This window comes from Labrus mixtus, chromosome 17, assembly GCF_963584025.1.
Source record: "Labrus mixtus chromosome 17, fLabMix1.1, whole genome shotgun sequence".
NCBI lineage: Eukaryota > Metazoa > Chordata > Actinopteri > Labriformes > Labridae > Labrus > Labrus mixtus.
Genome location: NC_083628.1, coordinates 501,243 through 521,654, shown reverse-complemented (window position 1 = coordinate 521,654; position 20,412 = coordinate 501,243). Strand labels below are relative to the sequence as shown.

Here is a 20,412-nt window from a genome sequence, read left to right as displayed (position 1 = left end):
AGAGTCAACTGAAGACTCACCAGACGGGGCGTCTGCGGTTGATGGTGGTACGGATTCGGGGCTTGACGTAGTCGTAGTAACCCTGGTTCTTGTGCTCCTCCTGACACCAGACCAGATCGGCGTTTGGATAAAGATCGGCTTCAGATTTCACCAGATCAAACGGGAACGGTGACAGCTGAAAGAGATCATTCCATTTTAGATAAACGGATCGAATGGATCACATTTCTTTTTCCAACAAATACTTCACAACAAAAGTCCCCTGTTTTTGTTATGTTGGAGCGCTTTTATTGTGAAAGAGTCACATCAGGAAATGGTGTTTTAGCAGCAGTTAGCAGAACCCTGCAGGGAGAAATGCAGCTTGAAAAACACACAGATTCAGTTACAAGTTACTGAGATCTGAACTCAGTGACTCATTAAAACATTTACCTGGTCTCATGCACAGAAACGAGATCAGACTTGTTTGACAAATTAAATAAAAATAGATGATATGTATCTCAGGTTGAGTTCATCTTCCCTTCATCTGCAGCACCTGAGTTAACGTTACCTGCTCTATGCGGACGACAGCTACAGAGTCGTCCATGCCTCTGTTTTTGCGTTCTCGGGTCAGTTCATAGAAGATCTTCCCGGTGCAGAAAACGACCCTCTTCACCTTCTCCGGATTTGAAGCTGCAGGTCCGTCGTCGGGGATTACACGCTTGAAGCTCGTGCCTGCAGGACGACAAACAAAAAGAGATTCCGTCTATATTTCAGAAAGAACAAATGTAAATCTTTGCTCGGTTAAACATCATTAAAGCATCTGAAGGCCGTTCGTTTATCATGTGAGCGCTCACCTGGCAGCATCTCATCGAAGCTGGACTTGGCCTCGGGATGACGCAGCAGTGACTTGGGAGTGAAAACTATCAGCTGGAGATGAAGACAGAGAGAGAGTTCAGTCAGAACATCTTCACTGTTTGTTTACTTTTCAGGTTTCTTGGCGTCTCTCACTCACAGGCTTCCTGAAGGGCTGCAGGATCTGTCTGCGGAGGACGTGGAAAAAGTTTGCAGGAGTCGAGCAGTTGACGACGATCCAGTTGCAGTCGTACAGCTGACGCACCACAAAGTCCTCCGACAGTTTCTGATGAAAGACCAAGGAATAAAAATCAGAGGCCGAGCTCAAATGAAAACATCAAACATTTACATTCTGATAACTTATTTAAATCTGACTTCTGCAGTCTTTTTGAGTATCGTTGTTATGGATACAGTAAAGAAGGATGAGGCCGATATCTTCATTTGCTCTGGTCTGAAACATGGACCAATATGTTACATAATTACCTCAAGTATAGTCTGTGTTCACACGGGGACATTTACAAGCGAACCAAAGTATGTGAGGATAATCGCTGAAGGCGTTTATCAAGACAGTTCAGCCTCCTGATCCAGGACCTGCTCATCCACCCAATAGAAGTGGGCCGAGACCCAGCTTCGGAGGGTCTCTTTACGATTGATTGGTCCACACCAGGGTTTGATTGACAGCTCAAATGAACCGCACTAACTTAGCATGCAACACACCACCTGGCCAGATAGTGCACCTTGTACAGAGGTTATAGTCCACAGCTCGGTAACGCAGCTGTTTCTCTTTGTATGACGGACGTGCCTTTTGGTTTTAGCTTGTAGTTGAACATCAGAGCGCTCGGTCTGTGTCTGAAAACGACTTCAACAAGGGGCGGAGTCAAGTGAAATTTACACGCTGGATGTAGGCTGCCGACCCAATCACAAGTCTGGTTTCAGACGATAGAGTCAGAAGCTGGAGAGAGAGAGTGAAGAATGAAATGCGGAAAAGGAGCACAGGCCCGATTCAAACCCAAACCGCCCGCCTGGACGGCCGCAGCCTCCGATTGTGTCATGCGGACTAACCACCAGGCTACTGGCGCCCTGTATTGACATTCTGGAGATGCATTTCTCAGCGGGCTGAACAGGACCGTGAAACACGTGAAAGACGTTTTTGCTCTGCTGAAATAAAATGAGTGCACATTTTAGGTAGATTCCATAAACACATTATTTGTGCTTTTCTCTTTGAGTGGTGGGAGGTCGCGTTGGGGTGGCGGGTCACAGATACAGGAGACATGTGACCAGCTCTGATGAATATATCTAAAAACTGTCTCTCTGTCCTGTCTGACATGAACTCACAGGGAACACGTCGGGGTCATCGTTGCACATCTGTAGAAACCTTTCAGGGCGGGCCGACGAGTGCTCCGGACCCTGAGGGAGAAAATGCAAAATCAAAAAATCTATTTTTCAAACAGAGCTCTTGTGATAATCTGGATCAGCACAGATCACAGCGTTTGGTTTCACAGCATGGTGAAATAATAAAGATGACTTCTCTCACCATTCCCTCCATGCCGTGAGGAAGCAGCAGCACGATGCCGTTCTGTCGGACCCACTTGGCCTGACCCGGGCTGATGAACTGGTCGATGATACACTGAGCCGTGTTGTTAAAGTCGCCGAACTGGGCCTCCCACAGAACCAGAGCGTTGGGACTGGACATGGCATAGCCTAACTCAAAACCTGCACACAGAATGGACCGCCTTGTTGGTAACTGTTGAACAGAAGTATTTCCAGAAAGAGTGTGTGTGTGTGAATGTTACTCACCCAGAACTCCGTACTCGGACAGAGAGCTGTTGCAGACGGTGTAAGGAGCCTGATCGGGGGAGACGTAGTTCATCGGGATGCAGATCCTCTTGTCAACGTTTTGGTCGTGGAGGACATGGTGACGATGGCTGAGAGGAAAATCATTGGAAAGGATTTTAAAAACTGTTTGAAGATGGTTGTGAAAGAGATTCCTTTTGAGTGGGAACACTATAAGGATGGTTTCACATTAGGGCCCGGATCCGAGTACGCCTGACCTCAAAGTCTGGTTCATTTTCTGAGTGTGAACACAAACATACCGTACTCAGGTACCGTGTATGAGCCTGCTTGAAAAGGTCATCTGGGGCACGATTCATGTGTACTCTAGAGATGTGAACGCCACTGAGCTCAAACAAGGAAGAGGAGTGCTATATGACGTCATTCTAAACGGCCTGTTCCCTCAAAAAAAAAATGTTGGATCAGCGCAGCACTGAGCTGCACGATAGATGTAGGAAGTAGAAAGAGGGTCAATGTTGGCGTCTTAGAAATGACAAAAACATCCACAGTTAGCAGGATGGACATCAGCCCGCGAGTGGTTGCCATGGTTGCTTCTTCTTCTGTCTGCTGTTTGGTGGAATTGCAAACCAACTATGTTCATACCGCCCCCTGCTGTATCGGACTGTGTATATATGCAAGTGTACTCAGACACTGAATGATGTTACTAAAGTGGACGCAGACCAGTGGGGGAGAGAAATCGTATTCGGGCTTGCTGACCAAGCAGAGGGAGCAACTTGGAGTTTACTGTCTTGCCCAAGGACACATTGGACATGTGGCTGCAGGAGCTGGGGATCAAACCCGTTACACTCGGGTTGAGAACCCATCATCCACTAATCCACAGCTGCCCAAACCACAACAACACAAATTACCTTTAACACTCAGACACGGTCAAAAAGTGTTTGCGTTCAGTAACACCACTGCCTTGGCTTTATGCACACAAAGCCAAGGCTCCACACGGTGGTGTATGTTGGTATTACATGCAGGTAAATCATAACACAGATTTATCTCTCAGGCAGTAATTAAATACAAAACAATTAAAACACTAATTTGGGCTCTAACACAAACATCAGTACTAAAAAAAGGAATGTAAATATTTAGTCCTTTAATTACCTGAATGTTCCTCTCTCCACGTCCTGTCCACTGAGACGAACGTGGATCCCTTCTTTGAGCAGAGAACCAAAGGCCATATATTCACCCAGAGCCCAATCACACACTCTCTGATTCACCATGTTAGTGCGTCCCTTTAGGATGCGGCTCAAACCTAAAAACACAGACATGCAGGACAAACGCAGACTGTAATGAGATGTCCAGAGGTTATTTATAGAAACAGGTTATTAAGTGAGCACCTCCATGTATGGTGAAGTCCTCCACGGGGACCGACGCAGCGATGTTTCCGATGTGGCCGAGCTCTTCTTCACTGATGCCGGTGGGAGGGCAGGTCATGGTTTTGGGCTGTCCGTCCAGCGTGAAAAACTCTGCAGAAATACACACAAACACGACACGATCTCAAAATGCATGAAAGAAACAACAACAAGAAGTACTGCGATGAATAAACAGGATTCATTTAATGGTGTAAAAACAAGGCTCGTACCGGGCCACGGTGAGTCCAGCCAGTGTTTGATGTGCAGGATTTTCTCGTCTTTGGAGCGATTGAAAGCATCTTCACAGATTTTATCGTACCTCGCCACTTCCTCCTGAATCAGAGAAGATTGACACGAGTTAAGTATCTAAATAAGAAGAGTCTCACGGCTCTGTGAGGCTGCACACACAGGGCTGCTAAATGCTAACATCAGGGTGCTAACATGTTCACATACTAATTCGCTGATAATTACGGACATTGAAGACTGAGTTTTGCATGCTAAGAAATTGCACATTTGCCCAAAAGTAAAGCTGACACTGATGGGAATGTTTCGCTTAGTGTAGGGTTGTCACGACTAAACTTTTATGTACTTGTAAAATTCAAACGATATCAAAACCTGCAAAAAAATTGAACTTCTAAGCACCCAAAATTACAGAATGTCATGTTTTATTTACAAAATAATTCAAGCAAACTTCTGCAAACTGTCTAAATTTAATAAATAGGCAACATTTTGTATTTGTGCAATTTAGCCGGTGTCGCCTCCTCAACTCTCCATTTATATTAGTGCATTCACACCTGCACAAAACTCATTAAAATGTCCTGAAATTTTCAGGTTGAGCGTCATGTGATCACTCTGAGCGTCATGTGATCACTCAAACATCTGGATGTTTCTCCTCCAGCCTCCTCGTATTTAGTCTGCAGAAAGTCAGAGTGATCTGATGTGAGAACTCAGCAGGATATAATCAGGAGAATTCACCTGGAGCCAGTGGGAGGGGCCAGTGGGAGGGGGTGGTGACCTTTATTCCCTGTGATCGCTGCACGACCATAGACTGTCTGCACGCCACCTCTACCATCTCCGTGCTCTAATCAACCTGCTGCTGCATGTTTCCTGTTCTCCAGGATGTTCTTCTCCTCTCTTTAGTTCACATTGAGATTCTGTTACACTACACGCAGCATTGATACAAAGACAAATATTCTCTTTATAGCGTCTTATATCTTGCCTCTGGAGACCCCCCCCGCCATCCGACTGGGATGGTCTCCAGCTGTGAGGTGTAAGGAAGCTTAATCTATTTGTTAAACAGCGTATACAGCAGAAGTTTGTTTACCTCATACGCTTGTGTTGTGACGACTCCCTCAGCGATGAGTTTCTCTACGTACATCTTCAGCACTCCTTTCTGCTTCTTGATCTGTTTGTACATCAGCGGCTGAGTGAACATCGGCTCGTCCATCTCATTGTGGCCGTTGCGTCTGTAACACACCTGGATGAGAGGAGGTCAATGTTACAGAACTGCTCCTCCACCAAAGCATCACAAGAAACCTCTGCTCTGGAAACGCCAACCAATCCAACATGACCTCGTGTTTTTTTTCTCTTCATTCATTTTAAACTTTAAATCCAGATGAGGAAACATCGGCCTCTATAATAAGAGTAATATAAAAGTACTTACCAGATCCACGACCACGTCTTTATGGAAAGTGTTCCTCCACTCGGCAGCCACATTACACACGTACATCACAGCCTCGGGGTCGTCTGCGTTGACGTGAAAGATGGGAGCGTTGACGACTCGAGCGACGTCTGTGGGATACGGAGATGAACGCGCCATCCTGGGGTCTGTGGTGAAGCCGATCTGTGTGGACGATCGGATTGAGTCACTTTTTATTTCTCACAATGGAGAGGAGAGCACAGCTCGGCTTGTGCTGCATCAAATGTATATCCTTTTAACTGTCAGCTGTGAGTCTCACGATGTTGCAGAGGTGCAATTATGAAACAGAAAGATTAGATTTATCCGAGGGAGGAGGGGGGATTCAGACATTGCATCAATTATTAAATAGAATATAAAAACAAAGAAATAGAAGAATAGAAAGAAGTACAAAATGTGCTAACTCTGAGTCAGAGCCTTCTCGTGTACCTGGTTGTTGACCACTACGTGTACGGTGCCGTGTGTGGTGTATGACGGCAGGTCAGACAGGTGAAACGTCTCGTACACGATACCCTGTCCTGCAAACGCAGCGTCACCGTGAATCAGAATAGACATCACCTGCAAAACATTCATCAGGTTACAAACATGTGTCAAGCAGAGCAGCTTCTTTTTTTTTTTTAACTCAGTGTGTTTACAAAACGAGCTGACTCGGCGTACCCTCTTGCCCTCCGTGTCTCCACAGTAAAACTGCTCCGCTTTGGTCTTCCCCTGAACCACCGGGTCCACCGCCTCCAGGTGAGACGGGTTCGCCATGAGTGACAGCGTGATCTGCCGGTCGCTGACTCGGTTCATCCTCTTGTGAAACATCCCCAGGTGATACTTGACGTCACCAGAACCCTGAGAGCAGAACGTCAGGAAGTAGTAAATGTTTTTAACTGTTTGGTGTTGACCTTTCTTCAACCTCTCTGTTAGCTTAGCTTAGCATCAAGACTGGAAAAGCGGAAACTGGTAGACAAAGATAAAATCCACCTGAAAGAAACCGCAAAAATGTGGAGCATATCTTCAAAAGGCGTTACCTTTGGCGAGTGATTGGTATTCTCCAAGACACAAGTTGGGAAAAATCTGAGTAAAATCAGGTTTAATAGTCGATTTAATAATACAATAACTTTTGACAGGCAGAATAGTGTTTCTCACATGTCCACAGATCATCCCAGTTGCCTGCTTATGAATATTAAATGATAAAGGTATCTTACTATGTGATCATTAAGGAAACATGTTGAAGTGCTGGCTTCTCTAACAACAATGCAGCAGCCAGTATGTCCTCCTTCTAACTTTAGATTCTGCTCCTGAATGCTCTGGATTTGTTTGGACCAGAGAAGGTAGGCGCTTTTAAGACACGCCCCCACACGGCCGTTTTGGACGCCCCTCGGTTTGTCAGATATGAGAGCAGTTATCAGGTCAACAGGTGTTGCAACGATGGAAGCGGGCAAGAGAAGTGGTTCAGATAGAAGTGATTGTACCCGACCTAAAAAGCCTCTGCATGTTTCTAATAAGCTCCACGAGCAGAAACGTGCTCAAACTAGGATCAATATTGGAGATGCTTTTGAAAAATGGAGAGAGGTTAGAACACAGAAAGGTTTACAGACCCATGCAGAGCTGGATAAACACTGAAGCTTCAGAGCCCACCACATGGTGACCTGTGTGAGCATGGACTCTAGAGAGGAGGGGGGGGGGGGAGACAGCTCTCTGCAGTACCCGTTTTAAACACTAGGGGTCAGAGTTAAATCTACTGTAGCTCCTTGAATTTCCTTCTCTGAGTTTTCTCTAGAAATGTTTCCCTCTTTCTTGGCCTTTCTGGTTTTAATGATAAATCAAATCGTTATTCACAGATTAATTTGTAGAGCATGTCCGAAGCTTTAGAACCAGCGATTGCAACAAACATTGATCTCCATGTTAGCAGCTTATGTTCAAACCTCGTCTGCAGCCTCCAGTTTGGAGTCAAACTGGCAAAAGATTTGTTCCAGCTCCTTCCGGATCACGTTAGCGAGGACGTTCAGCCTCCCCCTGCAGACAGATAATCAGGAAGGTCCTGACTACAAGACATCACAGCTTCAAACCACAACAAGAAATATTTTGCCTTGATGTTCTGTAAATAAAGTCCACAAACTGGGGAATTTAAAATATTCTCTTCCCTCCTGGGGTTTCTGAGAAATTGCTTTTTGACGTATGTCATAGAAAAACATTTCAACAGCCATTTTTTCTGAGCCATTATGACACCGAAGAGGCCGTGACCTGTAACATTGCAACGTGTCATATTGGCACGTCAAGGCTGTCTCTTTTTGATTGGATCCTCCAAACATTTACTTTGCAGAGCCAGAAACAATTCATTGAATTCAATTAAGGTGACTGAAGTACTGTAAACAATGTTGTAACGCCGTTTACCTGTGAGGCATGCCCATAATCACACTCTCCACTCCGCTCTGACTCGACTTGTCGATGATCGTCTTCAGGGCCGGGATGAGCGACTCGCAGCCCTCCAGGCCGAATCGTTTCTCTGACGACCACTTCCTCTGCAGAAACTCCTCGAACCTGTGAACGGGTGGAGGAGCTGCTGTTGGACATTTCACGTCAGAGCATCTGAGACCTAGTCCACACGTAGGCGGGTATTTTTTGAAAACAGAGGGTTTCCTCCTCCATTTAAAAAAATCTTCATCCACATAAAAATGCTAAACGCACGGCTGTCATGAGCACTCAGCCCAATCAGGCGTCTCTGCTCGTCCACATAGTGGGAGAGTAGCTGTGTGTATATGTGTGAGCATGTAAAAAGTCCAGTTAGCAACGTTAGCACCAGCACTAGTTTTGTTACGTCTGCCATCGAACTAATCTCATGTCAACCAAAGTGTCAACGTCGCACAATGGCGTCAAACGGAGGAGAAACCGGCGTAAAGCATGAAGTTACAAGCCTGACTCTGTTTTAACGTCTACACAGAAACACCTTAAACTGAGTTTCTGAAGATGTTCACCCTGGAAGGAGTTTTACTGAAGAAGCGTTTTCAGTGACCTAAAAGCAGTTTGTGTACAGAAGGCCAAAACAGAAAAAGCTGTGTTTCCAAAAATACCAACCTACATGTGGACGAGGCCTAACACCCCCCCACCCCCGCCCTCCAACCCCACCTGCTCTGCATGCTTCTCCCTTTATTCACTGAGGTGTGCGGAGGAATGTCAAAAAAACAGACCTTGTGGATCGGATCATCCGGGCCAGCAGTGTCCTCTTCTCCTCCAGACTGAACTGCATGATTCCTGGAGTCTCAAACTTCTGCCTGATCCACTGACACTGCTCCAGGTCGTTGATGAACATAAACTCCACCCCGATGTGCTGACAGTAAGCCGTCTACGAGACAGAGGGACAGCTGAAGGTGTTTGAATGTCTAATTCAGGTATCGACTGATGTTAAATCTACAAGCTGCACTCAGCACTTTACCTCCAGGCGGCGTATAATCTCCCTGAGAGGCAGAGCGCTCTCATTGCCTCCAATGTAGGTTTTGGTGGGAAGCCGGAAAACTTTGTCCAAGTCGGACTCGGCCAGCCCGTAGACACCTGTCAGAAAAGACACGGACATTAGGAAGAAGAAGCTCAGCACGCGAGCGCAGTCATCTAAATCAGGTCAATGTGAGGATGAGAGACGAGACGGGGAAATACAACGAGGCTGACATTTAACCATTACTATGATTACAAAAGGAAACACAACCCAATGCAAGATTTCCTGCAGTATACTATTCCTGCTGCTTTATTTAATCTTTATCGTTTTAACTCCATGAAATGCTGAAGCTGTCTAATCTTGCATAACGTCCCGAGAGAGGACTCAGGACTGTAGCTGAGTCCGGAGTTGGGGGATATCATCTGCCAACGGGGGGCCATGCAGACAAAGTTTGGGAACCACTGAATTAGAAGCCCAAATTCTCCGACTGAAGTCACTACAGAAAGTATGCTTTGATTGTTGTTTGCTTTGTTTGTAATGTTTACTTTTATTTTATTTTTAAAATGTTAGAAATAAAATTTAAATTAAATTAAATTAAATGAAAATGAAAAGTAGCTGGACCCAACAATGAGCTCAAACCGAGGTGACCCTGATGACATCACTATGACATCATCAGCTCCGTCAGAATTAGTTTCGCAGGCAGAGAAGACCCTCCCCATTACAAGCAAAACGACCTTCAAGTATTAAATCGGTCATGTTCCCCTTCAAGAAGTCTAATTGTTTCCAATTTTATCTTTTGGTCCCTCAGGAGGCCGAGGCTCTCCTACAATCTCCGAATGGTTTAGATTGCTCCACAAAGACCCCCGAGGCGCTGAACGAATACCCTTAAAACCTGACAGTAGTATTTCACATGGAAGTCTTTGTTTTGTGCTCTACCTTAATGATTTTATGTGTGTTTACTCTTTTATTTAATCTGTTTCTGTCCTGCAGTTTACTTTCCATTGGGCGAGAGGCGGGGCTACACCCTGGACTGTTCACCAGCCAATCACAGGGCTGACATAAAGAGACAAAAAACACATTAACACCTATGGGCGATTTAGAGTCACTAATGAACCTAACGAGCATGTCTTTGGACTGTGGGAGGAACCCACACATGCACGGTGAGAACATGCAGACTCCACACAGAGAGGCTCCTGTCAGACGGGGATTCAAACCAGGAACCTCCCCGCTGTGAGGTAACCGCGCTAACCACTACACCACCATGCAGCCCTAATAGCATTACATCATTGCAAATTAAGGTTATTCTATTTAATAATGCCAGACTCTGAAAATAAGATGTGATACTATTAAAACTCAAACAATATCAACACTTGATTCAATACCACAGAAACAGAAATAGATTTCTAGACGCACAATATCGGGTATTTTCAGATTTTTAATTACCGTACATAAAATAGGAAGCAATCTCCTGAGGACTGTTTAAATTTCACAAACACACTGGCAACGTTTCCTATTTGTGCAATTAAGACAGTGCTCTCTCTCTCTCCTTTGGTTCAAGTTATGACTCAGTATCTGATGTTTTTTTTAAAGCTTCAGTCCTTTCTTACAACAGAGACACTAAAATAATAAACTGCACAGTATGATATCTACAACACAGTGACAAGATGTTAATGTGCTCGTAGCCGAAGGCAAACAGGACAGGACTGATGGGTTGTTTGCTGCTTAAATGGTGGGATGTCTACAGAGCTCTGAAGAGCAGTCTGAGACATTATATGGTTAGCTTGTGTTTATCTAACACAAGTGACGTCCTAGCTGCACCAAACAGAAATAAGACGATAAGGAACTGACAACGGGAAGAGGGGAGGAGGGGGAAGTTGGATGTCTGTCTGTCTGTACATCTCTGTCAGCAAAGTGGGTGCTGTGCTGTGCTGTGCTGTGCTGTGCTGTGCTGAGGACAGGAGGTTTTCAATCCGATACGGCAGAGTCAGCTCTCTCTCTCTGTGCGTTGTGTAAATAATCTTTAGACTACCCTCCCTCCACCCTCGCCTCTGTTTAACCTCCTTGCACCTAAAAATCACATAATTTGTTTTTTTCGATGGCACAAAGCAGAGCCAGAGCGTTCCAACGCAGCGATCAAAAAGAGTCAGCCTGCGATCTAATCACGCTGACATTTTAAGGAAGCAGGCACAGATAAGCCTGGATGAGTCGTGTTTGACCCCGCTGGACGCTGAGCAAAGGTCAGGAGGAGCCAAAAACACACACTACACAGATTCACCGCCTTTCCAAGAAGCACAACCCCTGCAGGTCAATAAACTGAGTCAGCGTTCTCTACAGCCATGTGCAGAATCTTGTGAGCTTCAGTAGAAGCCATTAAAAGTACAACAAGCTGCAAGTCTCCTTTAAAAACAAAACAATGACTCCAAAGAAGAATTAGCGGTTTGTTGCTTGCAGCACTTAAAGGCATATCATTTTGCAAAAAGAAGAAAAAAAACACACAGAGGGCCTTTTAGTGTTGACCTCAGACTGTAAATATTAATGGATGAAGCCTGAGTGACGTCACCCGTCTGTTCCTGCAGGGGGCGCTGGAGTCCCATCGATGGCGGTCTCCATGCTGGAAATGCTGTCTCAGTCTAACTTTCAGTCAACCTAACGACAGGCTGAGAGCTGGAGCTGAGGCGGGTTTTAAACCTCCTGACAAACCGTTACACCGCGCCCACCTGTCAATCAGGTCAGCTACACGCCTTACTATGGATAACACGTACCGCTCATAAAATCCAAACGGGTCAGTAGTAAAAAAAAAAAAATCTCCAGTACAGTGTATGCCAATCGAGACATGACGTCATATTCGTCATCCCATCAGGGGCAAAAAGATGTTTTTATTAATGTTAAGATACTTTTGGGTTAGTTGCACATCAACATGTTGCAAAAATATAAAAGAGACATTTCACACATCCTCTTCGTAGCATCCAACCTGTTTGTTGTTGTTGTTACAACATTCACACTTTCAGAACTGAAAACGTGTGATCACACTGAAGTCAGAAAATACAACATCCCAACTCATCCTTTTCCCTTTACATTACTTATCTGTTGTATTGTTCTCATAGTTTTTGCTTTGTTTATGTTGTTTCCAGTGAAAGCATCTTTAAGTATTGAAAAAAGCGCTATATAAATCTAATTTATTATTATTATTATTAACTCGGGACCATCCGAGGAGCACCTGAATGCAGCATTTGTTGTAAAATAAATCATCAAAGGTTTCAAGCTGATAGTGATAAAGCTAACTGGTTGCCACTATAACTTTGTTGCGTCTGCACTTTTCTATGCAGTGGTCTGCTGGGGAGGAGGGAGCACAGAGAGAGACAGGAAGAGACTGAACAGACTGGTCAGGAGGGCCAGTTCTGTCTTGGACTGTCCTCTGGACTCTGTAGAGGAGGTGGGTGAGAGGAGGACATTAGTGAAGCTGACATCCATCATGGACAACCCCTCTCACCCCCCACTGTGGGGGCCCTGAGCAGCTCCTTCAGCAGCAGACTGAGACACCCACCCTGCAAGACAGAGCGCTACAGCAGGTCGTTCATCCCATCTGCAGTCAGACTGTTTAATCAGACTCTTTAACAACATCACCACCTCATGACTCATTTCAATAAAATGTTTCTCTCTTTATTCAACTGATGTAAATATGTTTGATTTTTAACTTCTTGTTATTTTTAATAATTATATTTCTGTTTCCTGTTTTCTTGAGCTGTTGTAACGCAAAAATTTTCCCCATGGGGGATCAATGAAGTTTATCTTTATCTTCTTTATCTTAATCTTTAAATGTTGCTTCATGCTGTGCTGATGGTGGATTCATGTTGGGTCTTTGGAAATAGTACAAACAAAGAGTAAGGTTTTGCAAGCTGTTTTTGTAAAGTGTCTTGAGATAACATTTGTTACAAATCGCTATACAAGTAAAGCTGGTCGATGTTCTGGTCCTTCCTCTGGGAGCCAGATCACACAGACAGTCCTTATAAATAGATAAACTCTGGAGGCATGGAGAGTCACAAACACACACACACTGCAGGTTACAAACTTCACATTTTCTCTTGATTTAGAGTCTGACAACATTTTGTTCGACCTCTGTGAACCTGAACGTCACCGGAACAAAGGAGAACTCTGTGAAACTGAACAATAACCTGTAAAACTGTAGAAGCGTCCTTTAACAGCTCATAACAATCACCTGCGTTTAAACTCGGAGGCCTGAACCCTTTCATTAGGAACAATGACGGTTTGCTGCAGGCATGCATAACAAACACACGCTCACACACTTTACTTTCTGGTCTAAATAACTAAACAGACCACTCTATATGATGATGAAATTTTATAAACTTTTCAACTGTGAGTGACTGGGACAAAGGCCCCAGTAGAAGACTGACATGATTACCAGTCTGTTTACATACCAAAAAGACAAATTAAATGTGTACGCTTAATTAAATGACCATAAAAAACAGATTCAAACACTGCACGTCTTCCTTTCAATGATATAAAACAGTGCAAATTATAATCTACTTGTTACCTTGTTTTCTGCACTGTCACTAAATCATTAATGTGAGACGGGGGATTAACACCTGACTGTATTTTTACAACATCGATGACCTGAGGGGATCAGTATTTGAATTTTGAAGATCCAAAATTGGAAGCATTGCATGCTCCTCTCTACTGATACGTCTCCTCCTGACCCCGTGTGGTGCAGGAGGTGATCATGTGAGAAGGTGTGGGCTTCAGGTTGGCAGCCCTACACCTAGAGAGTCATGGAGACCCCACCTTCAATGTCGATATTGTCATTGCTAATACTAAGTGGAGTAAAGGTGTGTCAATGGGAGTAAACAAAAGAGGAAGAGGGACAATGTTTGAAGGGGATCACTTAAGATTAAGAAGTTGGAGGTGATGGGTGTAACATGGAAAAGATAAATAATGAATAAAAGGTCACGCAGGGATAAAAGTTTGCGGAGATGGGACAACTTTATGGGTCCAGTGATAAGACAGATAGGGCGGAAATCAAAGCGATCAAGTATCAAGGACAAAAAGGATTTTAAAAAATCACCCAGAGGAGGGTAAAAAAAAAAACTGGATTTAACTTTCTCACCAACGTTCTGGAAACCAACGGCACACGGGGCGTCGTCAAAGTCCACGCAGCTGATGTCCAGGGGGTCCAGCTTTGCTATGTGGTGCCCTCGTACCTGCACACACACACACACACACCGACACAGCAGCTCAGGGTTTGTGTGTAGCTGAGTTAAAATCATTCTGACCGGAGATTCCAACTTCTTTGTTTACATAGACGCTTACTATGTGAGCCGTTACATGAATCAGAGTCATATTTTCTACATGCAGAGAGAAGTTAAAAATCATGCTTTCATTCTGTTCTCATTAAATGAAGGTAAGCCGTGTAGTATCCAGTATTGTTGCAGTACTGTGTGAGATCAGTGTTGGTCTCGAGAACACTTTTTGAAGGTCTCGTCTCGGAATCAGAAGCATTTTTAGTCGGTCTTGTCTCGGTCTCAGACTGGGCGGTCTCCGGATTTTAAATAGAGACTGGTCAAGATCACCACTGATTGTCTATCTTTCCACATCATTACTGTGATTAGAAGGAAAACGCCTCTTTTTAAAAGAACAAATAACTTCAATTCATTTGTAATTTGATTTTTATCCCTCGGTAACAGCTGCAACCTATCTGCTGTCATGGTCTCAGTGTGTGACACGCCCCCTACACCTAAAAATATGATGATTTTTCAGAGATATTTATTGTCTTGGTCTTGTCTCGGTCTCTGAGCACTCTGGTATGTCTTGGTCTTGGTTCCTGTCGTCTTGACTACCACACTAGTATCCAGTAGATACTACATGACTTAATAGCAGATCTAGTGTTTCTTTAACTTCTTAATGATAACCTCCAAGATTCTGAACAAAACACGACCAGCTTTTGAACAAAAGGCTCAAAGTCTTTTTCTAAAAAAGATCTATTTGTTTGATTGGACTTAAAAGACAATTTCCCCATCAGGCAAGGACAAAGACCATCTACCGTCAGTTCTTTCTTATCAAGTCACTGAAGGCTATCTCGTTCTGATACCAGAGGACTGAAGATAAATGTCATGTGTTCCCTCTGATAAGATTGTTTCTACAATTCTACAACAATTCACTTAGCAGACGCTTTTATCCAAAGCGACGTACATCAGAGAGTAAGTACAACACTAATCCATTCATACACCGCCACCGAAGCAACGGGAGCAATGCGGGGTTAAGTGTCTTGCCCAAGGACACATTGGACATGTTGCTCAGCTGGGGATCGAACCCTCGACCTTCCGGTTAAGAGGCAACGACTCTACCAACTGAGCCACAGCCGCCTTAAGCCAATTGTTTAAGGTCATTTCATCCTGAAGCACACTAATTGTCAGAAAACAGCATCATCTTCTACAAATAAAAACCTCAGGTGTGTCTGTATTTTACCTGGTATGCTCTTATTAGTGACTGCACAGCTAGATGATCCGCCACCAGTTTCTCCACGTTGGGCTGAGCCCCCACCAGAGCCTGGATACTGGTTAGTCCCTGAGAAGACCCACCGACGGGAGGAGGGCTCTGATAGGCTGAACCAGGAGGAGCTCCAGCGTTAGCGTTACGGAAAAATATATCCCAGGACTGCAGGAAGAAAAAAAGGAGACGAGTTATTCAACATGTTTCAACAAATCAGATCATTTGTTTTATATTCTAATGTAAAGGCTACTTCAACATGTCTGCAGCTTATGTAATACAAGGTGAATCCAAGTGAAATGTTCTTTGATTTAAACAGGTCAGCATGCTCTATACACTGTCCTATCTCTCAAAAAAGGCATAAAAAATCCCTGCACTCAAAAAATCGATACAGCAAAATATTATCATGTGCTCCTTCCAAATACATTGGAAAAGTATTGATGCAGATGTTACAGAATCAATATGGCTGCAAAGCTGAGGTGACAGTTTTTAAAGGCCAGTTGACCTACGGTGCAGTTCACAATAACACCACAGCCACAGCTCTGGGACTGAACTATTTCAATGAATCTAGGATCTCTGAGGACTTGAATTGAAATGTTTTAAGTTGTAGCCTCTGCTGTTATTCTCAACAATAAAGAACAGCTGTTGTAGTGAATTCTGTCCCGGACACGGTCATGATCCAAAATCAATGTATATTACGATATGTATTGTGGCCTCTATATCGTAGGGTTGTTAGAAATACCCAGCCCTAGTGCCGTGGACTTCTTTTTTTGTGGTATTGAAACAAATATCAATATTTGGTTGATAATGGTGGAGTATCAAAGTTTAAAATTCTGGTATTGTGACAACCCTCACCTGCTGAACTGAAAAAATAATTACATGTAGAAAAAGTAGACCCGGTGGCTTCTTACAGACTATGGCGTGAGGTTTAAGTTCATGGTCATCCATCCAGTAGTTGTTGAGTTATTTCGATCTGGATGAAAACGATGGACCGACCAACAATGAAGCGCTGCCAGCACTAGAACCGTGTCACTCGTGTGGCTAAATAAAACTCTGGTTCACTCGTGTTTGACCTCGTTTCTCACTTTCTAACTCTAAGTAATTGGCTTACTCCTGAGAGAGGATTCAGAGATTAAAGGTAAAAGGGAAGCCTCCTCTGTGGTGGATATCAGCTTAAACGTACAGTGTGACAACAGTTTTACTACAAACATGCAACACTTAAAGACATCAACAGTTGGCAGCATGATAACACTCAAACCGATAACGACTGAACAATGAAAACAAGCCCCCCTGATAGAAGCCACACAGAAGATAAACAGTGTTTAAAACACACATCTGAGTCATTCTGGCATTAATAACAGAAACAAAATCTGCTACCTCTCACACTCTGCGTGAACGTTTTTGCGTTTGTAATTCTGAGGTTGTTTGTAATGGCCAAAGTTTAATGTTCTGCGTAAGTTTTCCTGCCATTTGGAAGAGTTATGTATGAATGCTTGAAGGTTGAATATTCAGCGTTTCTCTGACTATAGGACACTGCGTCCTATACACCAGTTTAAAATGCTGACAAACATGCCATCATTACCGAGAGTACAGCCACCATCATCACATGTTTTGTGCAGTGCTGGACTGATTGAGGGTTGTTGTATTAGAATAACTTATTACCGTAAAATCTGGTGTATAAGACGCACTTTCTTACCTATGTTGTCATCAAGAAAGTTGGCAGTTTTACACTGGTATTTTACCAAAATACTGAGGCATGCACCGGCATTACCTTGAGTGCACCCAGTGCCATCACACGCTGAACACGACATAACAAAATTAAAAATTCATCTCCGCTTCAGGACTTTCACCGTAGTAGGCTCAGACTACTGTACTGTAGCGAGTAGGAGTGCAATCTCCACAAAGCGATGTCGGTAGACTTTGTTAAACACAGTAGAAATGTTCACAAAGGAAGACAGTTAAAACATTTTTTCTCTCTGAAACCCCCCTGAATGGACAGTCTCTCACAGACCGGCGCAACTTTTATTCTGAATTTTACAGTAAATTTCTTTTTTTGGGGGGCCGAAAAACTCCCACGATTCAATCCTTGATAAAAAGATCTGTAATCTAATTGTACCCTGAGATTTGGAATCTGTGACGCCACTAATGTCTTCTTTTCTAAACTCCCATATCTAGACTTTCTTTCCAACGTTTTATGGTTTTAGTGTTTGCTATGAGTCATGTTTAATGATATGTAGCCACTGTTGCTTATTTGCTTTCTAACTGTATGTAAAGTGTGCTGTGTCTTGTTTTGTAAAGGTATGATTATTTGCAGGGAAGCCATTCACAGTGGATTCCTCCTGCTGAACCGTCCGTCAGTCACTCTTCAGTCTGCTACTGTGCTGCTCCACTATTCAAACATGCATAGACAAACACACACACACATATACTATACAAACAGGGTCTGTTTCTACCTTTACCCTACAGGTGTCTGTTCAAATCTGAGTCCGGGTGTTCATCTTTTCCTGCCCTTCAGGAAGAAGGTGAGAGTGCACTTAGAGTAAAGGAACACAAACTGTACATGGAGAATGGGACTGGGTGTCTAACTATAAACTAAGGAATTTTAGACATATCTCAAGAACTGTTAATCCAATCAACGGTTCATTTGGTGGGTGAATTACGTTGGACAGACGGAACTGAAGAGTAGATGTCGAGCTTAGATACCACACTTCTAAACAACTTTGCAAACAGTGTTTTCAGTTCATGCACTCTTCCAAGGGGTACATGTTTAAAACAACTGCACGCGCTAAACAGACAAGCCAAATTAAAAAAAAACTAATCTTGCCACCCGAGATCCCCCTCACCCACCTCTCCCGTCCAACAGGGATAGTCTCCTGCTGTGAAGCGGAGGTTTGAACAACCCACATAGGATGATTTCAGGGAAAAACTACTTGAAATCTTCCAGAAATTTTCAGGAGTGCCGAGTGCAGATGGGAAAGTAATTTAGCCAACGGAGTCTGGAGGCTGTAAAGAGAGCAACGATACAAAACTGTTTCTGGTTAAAAAAAGCCTCATACCTTTATTTTTAAAAAGTCTGTCTTTCTGCATTTTTGCCTGACACTCTGACTAACAATATGAGCCTGTCAGTGGCAAAAACAAGCTCATCTAGTTGATGCACTTGTGCAAATTTGCCCTGCAAGGTTACATTGCAGGCATTTTAGCCAATTATGCAGCTGCTGGCTCAAGAAAACTACTGAAGCAATTTCCAAAAATGTTTTACCTTTTAGTTATTTAGACCCGTAAGTATGTTGAAAATAACTGAATTTCCCTTCAGTGTCGAAATGTGTAGCAGCACCAAACCTGTTCTGTCTCTGTTCCTGTATCCTCTGTTCCTGCACCTGAAGGCACATTCCAGTTTCCAAGAATATAAAACTCAGGTGTCAAAAACAACCAGAAAAGCACTGTACCTTGTGCACATTCTTGGGATTCTCCAGCCATGCATAGTACATCTCCTCCACATAGTTAGAGCTGGTTCCATTAAGAAAGGGCTCAGAGGCCACCGATGTCTTGAGGTGCCTCACAGGCTGAAACGTCCTTAAGCCTCTTTTGGTCACCAACAGTCTGTGCTGTGACCAGCTCTGTGCTGTCTGTGCAGCGGTTAAAGGCCGAAGCCTTGACACTGTAGTCCTTAAGCGGTGCATGGCTGCAGGTCAGCCACAGTTCCTCCTTCCTCTTCCTTCCTGGAAGAAGAACGCAGTTTCCCAGACGAGTAGATTCCTCAGGCTTCTCAGCAACACTTCCTCTTTCTGTCCAACTGAACCGGTGAGGCTGGCTTCTTCACGGCTCCTGCTCCCCCCGTTCTGGTGACTTACCAACAGCTCACTGGATCCTGTTGAGTGAAGGTAAATAATAACATCACTGTCAGAAACACAGCTTGGGGCATGTGTCTTCAGTTTTCCTTCTCCAAATAAATGCAAAAGCCAAAAAAAATAATCAGGGATATGTGAACCCCCTTTTAGAGACCGGAGTTCAGCATTTTCACTGTTTCCATCATGTTTTCTTTTTTTTTTGTAGCAAGAAATTATCGGAGCTTTTTGGAGGTTAAATAATGTCCAAGGAACTTAATATGGACCCGGGTCTCTGTAAGGTGCACCAAAAAGGTTCCTATGGGGAGAGTCTGGCAGAATGCGGCTTTAATTCTCAAATTTTCCAAACAAGGAAAAAATCATGTTACAGGACATCAGTATATATTAAATATAGCAAATAGATCACAACTTGAGCCCCTTAAAGAAACCTAAAATACATTAACAGTGTAAACACACTTAGTCTAAAGTTGTCACCTCAGGATGTATAACTTAAAGCATTATTCCTTTAATAACCTTCACTTTTACTACCAATACTCAAACCCTAACACATTAACACATATTTAGACTTTAACCGAGTATGAACCGTGAAATGTCATGAATATCGTTAAAGTTTGTCTCCGCAGTGTAATGTTTGAGACAGAAATGTCCTCACAACATCAGGAAAACACACAAAACACCAACCGTCCAGCGCTCGAAACGTTTTTTTAAAACACGATAAACAAACAGAAATAACGTTTATTTGTCTACGGAAATGAGCGTAAACTTTTGCTTAAATGTGTCTTTCCGGTTCGTTACCTTTTCCGCAGACTTGTCGACGCTCCTCTGAAGCCTGCAGTGTAGTAAACGATCAGCTGTCAGCTGCGGCAGTTTCGCGCTCCGGCACTGTCTAATCACTTCGGTGCTGATCTGACGTTGGTTCTGCGTCATGACGTT

At 43.7% G+C, this 20,412-nt stretch overlaps 1 protein-coding gene across 2 annotated transcripts in view; it reads right to left on the bottom strand.

Moving 5' to 3' along the window:
- Window positions 1–20,412, bottom strand: part of ogdhb (oxoglutarate dehydrogenase b) — a 21,985-nt gene extending 1,573 nt beyond the window's left edge. For both annotated transcript variants that reach the window (XM_061060871.1, XM_061060870.1), the window contains exons 1-22: window positions 20,275–20,412; window positions 19,081–19,502; window positions 15,614–15,802; window positions 14,256–14,349; window positions 9,137–9,252; window positions 8,892–9,046; window positions 8,098–8,244; window positions 7,629–7,719; window positions 6,373–6,552; window positions 6,145–6,273; window positions 5,683–5,862; window positions 5,344–5,496; window positions 4,250–4,352; window positions 4,005–4,133; window positions 3,769–3,919; window positions 2,626–2,753; window positions 2,363–2,541; window positions 2,164–2,235; window positions 989–1,114; window positions 831–903; window positions 545–708; window positions 21–175 (exon numbers count right to left, since the gene is read on the bottom strand). In XM_061060871.1, coding sequence (XP_060916854.1) covers window positions 21–175; window positions 545–708; window positions 831–903; window positions 989–1,114; window positions 2,164–2,235; window positions 2,363–2,541; window positions 2,626–2,753; window positions 3,769–3,919; window positions 4,005–4,133; window positions 4,250–4,352; window positions 5,344–5,496; window positions 5,683–5,862; window positions 6,145–6,273; window positions 6,373–6,552; window positions 7,629–7,719; window positions 8,098–8,244; window positions 8,892–9,046; window positions 9,137–9,252; window positions 14,256–14,349; window positions 15,614–15,802; window positions 19,081–19,314 — 2,948 coding nt within the window. In that variant the 5' untranslated portion in view covers window positions 19,315–19,502; window positions 20,275–20,412. The remainder of the gene's footprint in view (window positions 1–20; window positions 176–544; window positions 709–830; window positions 904–988; window positions 1,115–2,163; window positions 2,236–2,362; window positions 2,542–2,625; window positions 2,754–3,768; window positions 3,920–4,004; window positions 4,134–4,249; window positions 4,353–5,343; window positions 5,497–5,682; window positions 5,863–6,144; window positions 6,274–6,372; window positions 6,553–7,628; window positions 7,720–8,097; window positions 8,245–8,891; window positions 9,047–9,136; window positions 9,253–14,255; window positions 14,350–15,613; window positions 15,803–19,080; window positions 19,503–20,274) is intronic.